This window comes from Triturus cristatus, chromosome 6 (genome assembly GCF_964204655.1).
Source record: "Triturus cristatus chromosome 6, aTriCri1.1, whole genome shotgun sequence".
NCBI lineage: Eukaryota > Metazoa > Chordata > Amphibia > Caudata > Salamandridae > Triturus > Triturus cristatus.
In genome coordinates, this window is record NC_140589.1 from 205,300,523 (window position 1) to 205,314,956 (window position 14,434).

The 14,434-nt window shown below is 43.9% G+C and overlaps 1 protein-coding gene across 5 annotated transcripts in view; it reads right to left on the minus strand.

Annotated features, from left to right (window-relative positions):
- The window catches only part of SUPT3H (SPT3 homolog, SAGA and STAGA complex component), a 2,245,889-nt gene that overhangs the window by 425,787 nt on the left and 1,805,668 nt on the right, over positions 1 to 14,434 (minus strand). For all 5 annotated transcript variants that reach the window (XM_085610529.1, XM_085610533.1, XM_085610532.1 and 2 more), the window contains one exon: positions 12,377 to 12,487. In XM_085610529.1, coding sequence (XP_085466655.1) covers positions 12,377 to 12,487 — 111 coding nt within the window. The remainder of the gene's footprint in view (positions 1 to 12,376; positions 12,488 to 14,434) is intronic.

The window sequence follows — 14,434 nt, forward strand, 5'->3', positions numbered from 1 at the left end:
TGCATGTGAGATAAAGAGCCAAGTTTTAAACTCAGAATGGCCAATTAGTACTTTGAAGGAGGCAAGCAAGTTGCCCCTTCCAATGCCCAGACAGTGACATGTTAATGAGACAACATTCTGTGAGCTTTGGAAGGGGAAATATGGTTTACATTGAGCATAAAGAACCTACGCCCAGATCAGTGAAAAGCACGGCAAATAAAGCGCAGTTGTTTTAGATAAATAGGCTCCGTTACAGAATACAATGCCAAGTTTTAATAATCAAAGCAATATTTTTGTTTGTTTTGATCAAGAGTCTGCCAGAAGCATTTTCAATCCTTCGCTGCTTGCTCATGACGTTTTTAGTAGTCTGAGAAAAATACTGGTAGCGTACACTACAATGGACTATGTTTCATAGGTATCTCAACTGAGATTAACTACAGCAATTATTTGACGCTTGAATGTCAGGTATGAGTCAGTCATAAAGGTGTATGACTATGTAGACCAGGGTTAATGTTTATGGCAGATTTGGGGTTTTGTGACTATGTTGACCTAGGTGCTGCGTTCTCACTATTTTGGTCAGGTTAGGGGTATGTGACTGTGGACTGGTAGAGGTGTATATGAGCTGGTCAACCAGGGTTGGAGTTTGTGACTACAATAACCGGGGCAGAGGTTTCTAGCTCTATTGACCTAGTTTGAGGTAGTACTTGTGGGAAGACAATTCAAGTGAGCAGCTGAGAACACAGACTTTGATGATCTTTTTGCCTTGTCAAGTCGTTAGGTGACTATCAGCTGGAGATCACACCCCAAATCTATTAAAAATCAATAAGCTGTTTCCGAGCTGAAGTATTTAAATGAAGAAAAAAGTTTTGTGAGTGTGGTTTCCTTATTTTAATAAATGCTAAAATACTTCCTTCCTCGTGAAATGATTAATTTGACGATGTAACAAAGATGTCCGTTTAGCTCCACTGAACTTGCACCAATATCTAATTATCCCCGCCATCACCTCGAACCCTGACAGGGAACCGAGTGTCAATCACAGATCGGTTAACCAAGGAAACCTACTTCAAATAACTACCTCTCATCATGAAGTGATCACTTCCAACCATCACATCAAATCAATGCTACTCAACTGTAGATCGGCTGTGAAACATGCAGCGGATATTTCAGAATTCAACATTTCGCAAGACTTGGACTTAATGATTCTCACTGAAACCTGGCTCAATGATACCTCCTCCCCTGTTCTCGGCATCCTAATCCCCCCTGACTATGCCATTATCAGATGCGATCGACTTGTTAAAACCGGGGGGAGGGTGGCCTTGCATGCATTCATGCATTGCTCCAACCCACCGTAAAGCAATCGCAATGTGCTTGGCTATCCTCCTGTGAGCAGCTGGTCACCAAAATTTGGAATAAGGGCAAGAAGGTCTGTGTGCTGCACTCAATTTATCATCCACCGGGTGACAATCTTATCTTCATAGAGCAAATCATGGAGGTAATTAGCTTGAGTTCCGACCAACTCTGCCACATCTTCCTCAGAGACTTTAGCCTACATTGGAATGACTCAAATGATCGTTTAGTCTCTTCCTTTAAGGCTTTTCTCTCGGACCTTAACTTTTCACAGCTCTGTAAGGGTCCTACCCACAATAAGTGCGCCACTCTCGACCTTATCATTGCCAAAGACAATAGCATACAACTGGGCGACATCCTACCATGTGACTGGTCGGATCATGATCAAGTTTCTTTCCACATCTTGGAAAAGGTCTTGTGTAGACAGGGCCAACCTCTTAAAGCTAAACAACTTGTTGTGTGTCGATTTAGATACCGTATATAGGTTTCCCGATTTATGTCCTTATATAGGCACAATTCGCATTGCCCGTATTTAGGCACAGAAATCCTACCCTTATTTAGGCATTATCCATGCTAACCAAATACAGGCATGGCCACCTACATCCAATCATCTACGTCACAACGAGTTTTTGGAAAACCAGACTCTTAAGCCTTTAGGACTTTTCCTTATGGATATTGATTTCTCCAAGAACTCATTTATTATGCATGAACATCTATTCCTTAGGGGTTCATTCATGACGTTCTTCTGCCCGACTTTTACGTCAATACTGGCATTCCTAAACACCTTCAGGTATAAATATACCTTCACTTACCATGGCAAACCACGGTTCGGATGCCTACTTGCACGACGCGGCTCGCAACGGCAAGTTCGGAAGGAAGTCAAGTCCCCACCTGACGCACTGACCAGACGCTGTCATCCTCCTCGCAGAGAATCCAGCTCCAGTGTTTCTGACTCCCCTTGCAGGGTGTTAGAGATCGAGACTCGGAAAGAGATTCCAACCTCACTCATTCTAAGGTATGGAGCGGACTAGAACCTAAAGGGACTTTTGGCAAATCTTGGCAACTATAGCTGAACTAGACTATAGACAAATAGCACCTACTTCTTACCTCGTACTACACTTAGGTTAGGTACACTGGGGTAGAACTAGCTAGAAGCATCAGATGAGTATTAACATTTTAGCCTGTGTTATTTATGTATGTATTTTTATGAATATCTGTCATAGCTATAAACCATGCTATTGCAGTATTATTTTATCTTACTGCTAACGCTGTACATATTATAATTCGCATTCTGTCTTACGATTGTAGCAGTTCATATCTCTTGCACGAGAAAGAAGACTGTTCAATAAACCCTTTTTATTGAAAACGCCCATCTATATATTTCTGTGTAATTCTGTAGAAACGAAGCATGCACGATTGACTGAGTGAAACTGTTATCTATTGTTTCCACGATTCTGAGATTGTTCCGATTCTAAGGGAAACAAAGTTGTCATGTTTATGCGGTTGTCAGAAACTAATTCCTTCTTGTTTATTTGAGAAGTTTCTAGTGACCTCTGAGTTAGCTGGCACACACAAGTAATGAAGTTTAATGTACTCGGTAGAGACATACTTACCGTAGCCCTATGTCAAAACTATAGTGTATATGATTCCAATGCGCAGGGCCTATCAGGAATATAGGAACTACACTACAAACTAATGCGCAATATGAGAGACCTCAACATCAATATGCTAACTTCAATCACCAAAAATAGACTTCAGCCCCCTCCCAACATGACCAACCTGGACGATCTCTCTGATCACTACATTAACACTGTGTCTAACATTCTTGATACTCTCGCACCGAATCAATTCAAAAGGAGTCCAGTCAAGCAATCTAAACCTTGGTTTAATGGTGCCCTAAATGATGAGCAGCGAATCTTAAACTCTCAGAGAGGTTCTGGGGAATAACACCCTCCACCACAAGTCTCACTCAGCTAAGGAAGGTGAGAAGTACTTACAACAAACACGTCCGCATGGCTAAAACAGACCACTTAAGGGCTCAGCTGGATGGCGCTAAAAATAGACCCAAGAAGCTCTTTGAAATCATCAAGCAACAAGCTAACCACTCTTCCAATCCGATCTCGACTCCTGTGTCCTTGTTCCCTAGTGGGGAGGATTGCAGTTCACTTCTCTGAAAAAACAAGAAAAACCGAGCTGGAGCTACTACCTGTCACCCCAATTCTGAGGCCTCTGAACCTCTCCGCATCATCAGCTGAGCTGACGGAACTCTCGGCAATATCCTCGCCCTTTGGCTGTTCTCTCAAAAATGACCCCGCTTGGAATTCCTTTCGACTCTCAGATGTCACAGAGCTTCTTCCCAACATGGCGTCCCTTAAACCCTCCAACCATTTAAGTGATCTTCTACCTACTACGTTTTTTGAAGATCTCAATTCAGCCATTCTCCCTCTGTGGCCAAGGATCATTCATGAATCTCTCATACAGGGAAGGATCCCTGATTGCCTCAAGGTGGGGAAAGTTACTCCCATTCCTAAGAAGTCCAACTTGGATCTTTCGGATCCTAACAACTTCCGACCTATCACCAGCATCATGACACTAGCTAAATTGCTCAAAAAATGCATCCATTTGCAGCTATGCAACCACATAGAGAAATATCAACTCCTAGACCTCTATCATTCGGGTTTCAGAACAGGGCTCAGTACAGAAACGGCAATAACGCACATTGTAGATGACGTCTTGAGATCTCGTGACCAAAATGTCCCTTGTCTCCTGATCCTTCTTGACCTGTCCTCAGCTTTTGATACCATCAAACATGAAAACCTGATTGCTCTTCTTCAACACATGATGGGTCTCTCTGGCCCGATCCTAAATTGCTTTGCCTCTTTCCTACATAACCGCACACAAAGGATCAAAGTTAACCATTCCCTTGCAACTAGTACCTCTGTCATGATCGGAGAGCCTCAAGGATCCGCACTCTCGCCCACTCTCTTCAACCTTTTTATGGAACCACTTACTGTCATTCTGAACCTTGCTAATATTCAGTACCACATGTATGTGGATGACACGCAACTGTACTTGAAGATCTCCTCTCAGGACATAAAAACACTGAATGCTGCACTTGCACAAACGCAACAATGGTTAGCTCAGAACTATCTTCTGTTAATTACTCTCAAAACTGAATTACTTCTGATTGCACCCCACCCCCCCCCAACAAATCACTCGGCACCTACCCTGGACTGGCTTAAACATCTCACTGCTCTTAACTGCATCCCTTATGTGGTAGACTCTGCTAAATCTTTAGGCATCACCTTGGACAAACACCTAAATATGCAAGCGCACATCAGTGCAGCTATTAGGGGAGCCAACTTAACACACTTAAGAAAATCAAACCTTTCCGCCCCCCACCCCCAAAGACATCAGGCCGGCAGTTCAATCTCTGGTTGTCTCTAGACTGGAATATCGTATGGTGACCCTGGCTGGACTTCCCAAAGCTGCATTGGCCCAGTTCAGAGCTACCCTAAACACATCGGCCAGACTCATCACGGGCTCTAGAAAGCATGACCACATCTCCCCCGACCTTTTGCAACTAAATTGGCTATCTATCGTAGCCAGGATTCACTTCAAGATAGCCTGCTTGACGCATAAAGCCATACATTACAACACCCCGGTCTACCTGGCAAATAATTTTGTACTTTCGGGCTCGGGCCGGAACCTAAGAAGTACGTCCATCCTACTTTTGAAAGCGCCCAAATTCAAAAAGAAAAGATCTTACAATCGTGCTTTCACCAGTCTTGCTCCAAGAATCTGGAACGCCGTGCCTCCTGAGATCAAATCCAATCCTTCCACTGCATCTTTCAAGAAACTTGTCAAACGGCTATTCCTGAACAAACTTTAACAGCATCAACTTATGCTCATGCTTAGTCTACAATTCTGATTCTTAATGTACTCCGTTGGTGCGATTTATTGTATGCTTGTCTGTTAAATTGTTATCGTGCTCTAGGGCACTTCTGAGACAGTTCTGGTCGAGCCAACCCCCCAACCCATGACCGGGTCTGTTTCCCCCCTTTGTTTTACAATGTTTGACTTAGCTCACCCTCTGTCCCATTGTGTTTTGGTTACTCATGCTTTTGCCAAATCTGTACAGCGCTCTGATACCCGGAAGCGTCTTGTTCGCACTTTATAAACCTTTCAAATAAATTAAATAAATAAAGTACATGACTAGATCCAGAATGCTTCAACTGTCCTTGCCATACAAAGTACTTCAAACCTTCCGTTGCACTGCATTGTGTGTGCCAAGCCACCGTTATACTAAAAAAAGGGCTGTCTACCCCCTACTGCATGACCATATATGTGAGCAAAGATCTTCTGCTGATGCATTATCAGTAGGGTGTTAACCTATTAGCACTAGGACCTCCTCTTCCCAATGAGCCAATCCATTATTCTTGCAGCACATGTCGTGTAATGGTATAGGTGCCAAAGGAGCATTTGGATGGGGTGGTTAGATTGTAGACCACACTTGGAGTGGTGAACATTTATGAACTCCTACGGAGTACTTTAACAGGTAGCAAAGAGTGTCAACTAGGGCAGCAACGATCACAGATTCAGATTGCGTGGCCGAGACATGCAGTCTTGATCAGTGAGGACCTATTCATACTAAAATTTAATCTAGCAACACAGAGCCTTGCATTGAATAAAATTGTGCTCGGCAGACAGCCGGAGCAGGCCAGCTCTGATGCGTAACCCATAAGGTTAATGGGTTACCAGCAGTAGGGTGACTCAGAGAACAACAGAGTGGCTCTGTGCCCTGACTGGAAGAGGGTAGCGCACAGCAGGCTAATGCCAGGAATGTAGACGACGATACACTAGACAGGTCAGAAAGTGACAGGTAAGTGTAAAGGTGTGGCAGTGTGCACCAATGGGAAGGAAGAATGAAGCACAGAGCGGGATAGGGAGGTTAGGTCAAGAGAAAGTATCCTACCATAAGCACCTGAATGGTATTCAGACAGCATGAAGCACATTAGAGGTTTTTAATTGACCCCAAGCCTTTTAATCGGAACAGGGGCATTCTGCTTGAGCTTTTATGGAGGCGGGCGGATGTCAAGTGTGAAGATTGGTGCAGGAGTGTAAACCACCCATCCTCATGGCATCTTGGATTGTGTTGCTGATAAACCCGTAGCCTCATCCCATTTCCTCTTTTAGCAAATAGACTGTGGATTTCAAGTGCATATGCTGAATAAGGCGTGAATGTGAAACGGGTTTCATCAACTTATACATGCTTTCCCTTTGTCCATCCTCAAGTTGCATCCCTAGGTCTCTATCTCAATCCTCTTGAGCATTGGAGGTGGGGGGTTGGGAGGAGCACACAACTGATCTGCCGTCATAGTATTGTAAAATAAAGAAACCAAGTGACACCCTCCTCCCGGTTCCAACAAACCATGGAAACTGTGCAACGCCCTCAGAGCCAAGGCAAACAAGGGCCATATGCCCTTAGCTATGGTGGTATGGCTAGCATGTTGGAGGAACTTCCCAGCTTCCAAGCCAAAACTGCTCTGTGCATCAGCAAATGAGATTCATTCCTAGTTGTGGTAAAGATCCCCTAGGGTCTCACAACCACCCTCCCACCAAGAGGTAATGTCTGTGGAATCTGCGAGCACCCTAAAGGCTGGTAGGTTCCAGAACGTGAAGTCCCTAGCAAAGAGGGCCCATTCAACACCACTTTCACATTACGTACTCACAAGGAAGCAGTGTGTTTAAGGAGGTATGACACCTGACCAACGTCTCTCCCCCAGCCTTCAGTATCTGAGGGGGGGTCAAATTACCGGCCGTGCCCTGCAAGAGCCTCTTCTCCCAGTTGCCCCCCTAAGTTAGCCAATGCACAGCTTGTTGTACCTCGGTGGCCAGATTGTATTGTTCCAAATTCAGGACCGCCAGAACCCCCTCCTCCAGTGTTAGAAATTTAAAGTCCCTCGCCATCCTACTACTACCCCGCTCATTTTAAGGCAGTAAACAGAGAATGCAATTGCCTAAACACCACCTCATGAAGACTGTTGAATGAGTGCTGGATGGAATACAGACACTGCTGCAAAAACACAATTTTCGAGATGGCCACATGGCCATTGAGGGAGAGGGGAAGGGTATTCCAGTATTGAACAGAAGACCGTAGGCCCTCCATGACCCTGCTGACATTATACCGTAGGCACTTCTGCCTCTTGTGCGCCAGGTAATGAAAAATGTCAGTTTCCCAACAGAGGGGCAAGTTTAGTAGCGTCTCTGGGTCACACGATAGTAGGGACCCTAAGGGAAAAACCAAAGATTTCTTGTAATTGATCCAAAAGGCAGACAGCTCTCCAAAGGTATCAAGGTACCCCAGTAAAAGCGGGAGTGAGCGTCTTGGCGCCTTGAGAGAAAAAAAAGAATAACTTTCACATACAGAGACATCAGGTGCGTGACATCCTCCACCCTTATTCCCCACTTCCCCATCTCCTGCTGAATCTAAACGGCCAGTGATTTTATAGCAATAGCAAAAAGGAGCGGTGAAAGCAGGTATCCCTGTCGCGTACCCTAGCCAACCTGCCAACTGTTAGAGCAGAGCTTCCCAAGACACACCCTAGCTATGAGACCTGTATACAACAGTTTTGCCCAAGCCCAGAATTGAGGTCCAAGCCCCATCGCCTCCAAAACCTGCTTGAGGTACTACCAGTCCACCATGTCAAAAGCCTTCGGAGTGTCAAAGAAGACGAGGCCAAGCTCTTCATTTCGGCCCTCCACTTTGTGCATGACATGCATTAACCTCCGAAAGTTCATAGTAGTGTTATGACCGGGGATGAAACCGCATTGTATTATTTGAGCAATCGCGAGGCGTAACTGAAGGGCCAACACCTTATAAAGAACCTTCATGTAGTATTAATCATCGTGAGTGGTCTACAGGAGGACGTATCCGAACTATCCGAGCCTAGCTTCAGCATCATAGAGATGCAGCCTTCCGGCATGAACTCAGGGAGCACACCCACAGCCTTGGTCTCTAAATAAACCTTCAACAAGTGCTGAGTAAGAGAGGGGGAGAAGGGTTGCTAGACCTCTGCAAGGAAGCCATTGTCTCCTGGTGCCTTTCCCTTGGGCAGCAGCTTGAGCACCGCCCGAATCTCTTCTAATGTGAGATCGGCCTAGACCATGGCCTCTTCCACCCAGGGAAGGGCTAGTGCAGTGAGAAATGTAGATATGTGTTTCAGGTCAGAAGGGTGAGGACTGCAATACACCCGCTCCAGATGAGTCCTGAAGTCATCAACTATCCCCCTCTGCGTTTATACATCTCTGCCCTGAGGTGGCTTAAGATGAAGTATGGAGGAAAGTGGAGTTTCTCGCTGCAGGATACAAGTCAGAGACTACTCAGAGTAATCCCCCTCTCTGTGGAGGAGCTTATGGTAGGACGCAGCGCTAATTTGTCCAATCAATCCCTTGTTTCTGCCACCTGAAGTTGAACCAATCCGTCTGCCTCTCCACTGGATCAGCCGGGAAGAGCTGCTGTATGTGCATCAGCTCATCCTTCTTCGGGATTAATACAACCTGTAGAGTGTGCTTAACCCCACAGGAGATGACAACACAATCCCCCACATCACAAACTTCATTGCCTCCATTTCAGTGAACCTATGATTGGTCAAGGACCAATTAATCTAAAAAAACTCCACGTCCTGGAGAATCTCCGACGGTAACCTCCAGGTCACTCCACCCCCACAACTGACCTCACAGAGCACCAGAGCATAATTCGATAAATAACGGGACAGATGCACTTCCCCTGCCCAGTGGCACGGATAGTAAAATATGATCAAATCTTCTGTAAATATTATGAGTTGGGGAATAGAAAATAAATGCCTTCAATTCGGGGTGAGTATTCCTCCAAATATACCACAAACTCAGCTGGGCGACGACCCTCCCTCTCTCCAGGGAGGAAGTCATTCAGGGCTTAGTGTTAGAGCGTGGAGGACGTCCATCAAGCTAGCCTTCAGATTCAGTTAAAAGTCACCTGCCAGAATACCCGATAGTCCAGAGCCGGCAAAATGATATCACGCACTGTCAGGAAAAATTGCCCCTCATCAATATTAGGTCAATAGGCATTAACAATGGCTACATCTACGCCATCCAACCTGCCCTGAATCAATAAGAATTGCCCCTCAATGTCTGCCTCCATGTACGAATGCTTACCTACTTGAAGTGTATTCCATAAGAATGGTGTAAACTTGGAAGCAAAACGATTATGAAATACTTAAAGATCGAATGATGGTTCAGGCAATATGTATAAATATTGAAGCCCTGAGGAAGCTCATAGGGATTGAGCAAAACACGTTGGCTGTATGACTGCTCTTTATGAAGAAAACGAATTGGAAGAAATTCCCTGTAAACAATGTTTACAAAGAAGTTGTATTGAGACATCTGAAGTCGTGATGTTTTTAATTTTATGGACTAAGTATTAACTCTTGCCTTTCAATAAGTTGATCTGATTTCATGTGTGAAGATGGGTGCAGAAGTGGAAACCACCCATCCTCATGGCATCTCGTATTGTGTTGCTGATAAACCTTTAGGCTCATCTCACTTTCCGTCCAGTACTTAGAACAGAAGATGATGCCCAGTGTCACTGAGGCGTGGAAGGATTCAGTGCTGCAGTGTCCTAGTGTTCTTCTCATAACACCTCACTTTTTTGTTTATTTTTTAATTGCATGCATATGCGACAAAAAGGAAAAAAAAAAGAAAAAGCACCTTCAAATGGTGGAAGCCGTGTCCTGTATTAAAATGTTTTAAAAATTAGCCATCATGTTGTGTAGTTTCTACAAATCTATATAGGATCTGCGCGTTTTAGACAACATAAACTAAGGGATTGGTGTCCAGACTGATTCCAGACACCCCAAAAGACATGTCTGTAGGCCAGCTAGCTCACAGTGCCACTATAAGCCCCACAACCTTACCAAGGAGCGAATAGTTTCTGGTAACTATCGAACATGACAACCCTGACCCCTCAGGGATCGTGGAAACAGTACAGTACTTTTCGCTCAGTCACTCGTGCTCACTCAGTCTCAGAGAGATATACAGAATAAACGATGGGGACATTTTCAATAAGCATTTATTCTAGTATAAAATACGTTTTCTGCAACAACCATTAGAAACAGATGTATTCAGTATAGAGTAAATAAAAGGTAGAATTCTACCATGGTTCTACAACAATGAATATATGCAAGCATATAGATACATGGCAGTAATCATGAGTACTCCTAAGATGCAAACCCTAACTAGATGTACCTAACATGTATGTAGGTGTAAAGCCAAGAATCCCTCTAGGAAAGAGCCAACCCCATTACCTGATGGGAAAGTAAGAAGGATCCCGTCTCGGTCTCGAGATGGACACCCCGCAAGGAATGTCAGACCACTGCGTGCTGGAGTGTCTGAGGGCAGGGACTTCAGCGTTTCATGTCAGCATGGAAGTTTTTCTCCTCTGGTTTGCCCAGCGCAGATGTAGGACTTATATACCCGAAAGGTGCCCTAGGGGTTCTACCTAGATGTATCATGGTACTGTGGGTCTGTCTGCCAAGTATGATGATAGTGGTGACTTTTGTACAGAGTTATTATGCAGAAGATGGTAATCCTGCTGTGATACTAAGAATCCTCATGCCTAATAAATGAGGGCAGCTTTCAAAGAAAACCATACAACATTTATTCGGCACCTAACTAGGTAAAAGTACAGCACCAGAGCCTTTATTTAGAGCAAGGTCAGATAAATGTAGGTAAAAGGTCGTGCAACTACCTAGGCCTATATTGGGGTACATTGGGGCTCATAACATATACCTTGAACAGAACATAATGAGTGCTCCCAAATAGGCGGGCGTACTCAGAATAAGTATAAAAATAGTTGTAGAAGTCATGAGAGTTGATTTAGTAGTGCTTTTGTTTCTTTTCACCTCCTTCCCCAACTCATTTCCCTTACATACTTTTAATAGAACGGGATGGGTGCTTCTTAATAGGCCAGTGCACTTAGAATAGAAGGGAAAGAAATCATTTTAAGCTTTAATTTACATTTACAATTTACATTACAGTCAAAATAATTCTTATTGGCAAAAAGAAAAAGCATTGTCTAAGACGATAGGTCTGGCGATGATCCATGACCTTTTGGCTAGATATACAAAGTACCATTGTCTTTAAATTACTGTAACCTGGTGACATAGTTTAAACACTCACAATGATAACTACAGAACTAAAAAGGGATGAAGAATCGAAACAACGTTGGCAAAGTGAAATATTGGCTCTGCGGTCCTGGCACTCAAGTGCACTGTGTTTTTAGATGACTGCACACGTGGCCAGGTAAAACAGTGGCTCAAGTGGCCTGACGCACTGCCTCATGCTGTATGCTGTGGTGGGCGGGAGCAATAACTGAATGACAGCTGAACAGATTAATAGATGATGAGGGATGACCTAAAGCCCTTGTGTATACATATATATTATGTATGCTTTTTTGAGTTTTTCGATTAAACGCAGCTCGCCAGTAGCTAGGGTCTTCTCTGGACCACACCTAAAATGTATTCTTAAGCAAAATACGACTTACATGAGCATTCAACACTACACTTCAAACAACTTTCACAATGCACTAGAAGTTTTATATGGAACCCAACCAGCAGCCCAATCACCAGTCCTGTCTCCATAACACAACACAACGATAGTTGCTTGGGGACACTTTTATCCAAAGCTGTTTATTTTGAGCACAACACGTACTGAAATATGTTGATGTCTGCTAAATGCCTGCAAACGTAAACCTTGAAAAAAGAACATCTTTTGTAATGACAGTGAAAGGCAAACATTCTGGTGAGATAAATTCCATTGTTTTATGCAGAGACAGCTGCTGCTGAAGTGTGCAAATGCCTAGATAAATGTGCCACTTTTACCAAGAAAATTATAGTTCCCACAAATTGCTCGTCACAATGTCAATGAGCCTCCATTTGACCACTTGCAAAAAAAATCAAAGTTTTCAAAGATTATAAATATAACTTTTCTCCATCTCTCTGTTATTACGCACCGTGAATGGGGAGAGCGGGCCAGCCCTGTGGCTGTAGCGCCGGAGGGCCTCTCTGATGTGGCTGGGCTGGATGGCTTCGCTCGGTGGCTCCGCGCCACAGGCTGCAGGGAGCTACAACGGAAAAACGCAGAATGAGACCAGATCAGAAATACACAACCGGCCTACGGTGCAGAAAACGGGGATCTTACAACTTGGATCACTGTCAGATTTTTTATTCTTAGAGTGGACTTGCATTTGCGCTGCACCAGAAAAAGAAACACTTTTCACAAATCACAGCAGACTTTTACATGGCCTCTACTTAACAGACCTACCATGTGCTTGTGTTGAGCTCTAAATCTGTCACCTTTATTCACTATAGCTGCGCTCATGAGAGCAAAAGTGACTCAAATTCAAACCAGGACTTTTTATCATTTCACCAAACTGGAAGACCTTTCTTTAAAAAACAATTTAAAAAACGACTTTGCTTATTCTTCCTCACTTGTAAATCTGGACCGTTTTAATAATAATTTATTGTACGTTTAAAATCAAATTTAATGTGAAGTGTAAAACATGATATGGAGTAGCAGGTTGATGTTAAAAAGCCACAACTTATGTTATGAATTCAGAAACAGAACTCTTACCAGAAGCTGAACAAAGGTTGCCAAAAGGAATGGGCCTTGTTAAACAGATTTTGGGAACCATACAAAAGGGGCAGTTTCCAAAGCTTTTTAGCCTGGGGGAGGAGGACAGAAACGAGGGAAGATTCATTGAGAACATGTCAGCAGGCATTAAGCTACAGTTTTTTTTTCTATTTTACAGTGGGTGTTTGGAGTGGGAGGAATAATCATACTGTAAGAGGAAAAGAAAGGCACAGTTCTGAATATATTTCAAAACGGTGGTGTGGATCAACTTGAATAAAAAACACCTTTTGTTCAACAGGGAATCGGCAGGTTTGGCTTAAGCAATACCCTGGCCAATAACTTCTTGGGAGTGCCCCTCTCCCGGCCTAACACTGCAACTATATATCATACAGTCCTGCCAAGTACCACATATCAGGCGTTAGACTAACGCATTTCAGTGTGGTGATCCGCATCACCGCACTGAAATGCATTGTCATGCATAATCTCAGCGGCCACAGAACACGTGCTATAAACAGTGTGTGTGGCAGCTACAAGCGTGCGCCATTCCGGAGGTGCTTCCTCGCCAATTCTAGTAGGCACACCTACCTCTCCTCGTGCCATATCCCTTATTGCTGTAAACATCTCATTTTTCAATCTTTTATTTCAACAATTTCAACTTAAATTCAATTTAAACGAAGTTCATGTTCCGCAGCGATACGATCAAAAATAACTGCACAGCATCCAATGGCCAATTTCAATCAATCTCAGCATGGCGTTACACCAGCCGACCAATCCAAGCGCAGCGCCCTCTGATGTCACTCTCTTCCCTCGCAGCAGTTCACTCTCCTTCACAATCTTTCCCACACTCTCTCTCACATTTGATTATACTAAAACAACAACTAACAATTGTCTGCTCCACTAAAAGAATCAAGAGAATTCAATCACCCAAAGAACACACATTCACAAAGGAGATCGCGACCAGGGAGGGAGGTGGGATCACCTAAATCAGTATAGTTTATCTTCTGCGCAAAAAGGTTCACTACACTAATTACAACTTTTATCTTGCATACAAAAGCTCCCTATCTCAATTAGGCCTGTCGATGACGTCTCACGACAAACCCCACAAAACCTTAGCAGACAATTACAACACAGTGTCTTCTGCACCTTTATTATATATCCCAGAATCTTAGGTCAGGTCGGACCCGATAAAAACTTCAACAACTTCTTCAACTTTGACAACTTAACACCACATTCACATGACTCTCCCAACATCTCTGCCAGATATCACACAATTAATATTGTACCACACGCTAAGCATAGTCCTCATACACACAACCCTCCTGATAACATGGCCTCTGCCACCACTGTTTCAACGCACGCCACTGAAAATCCGTCTATTCTCCACGTCTCTCTCCTGGGTTCTGGACTAGGGCTACTCGGGTTGGAGTCTAGACTGTTC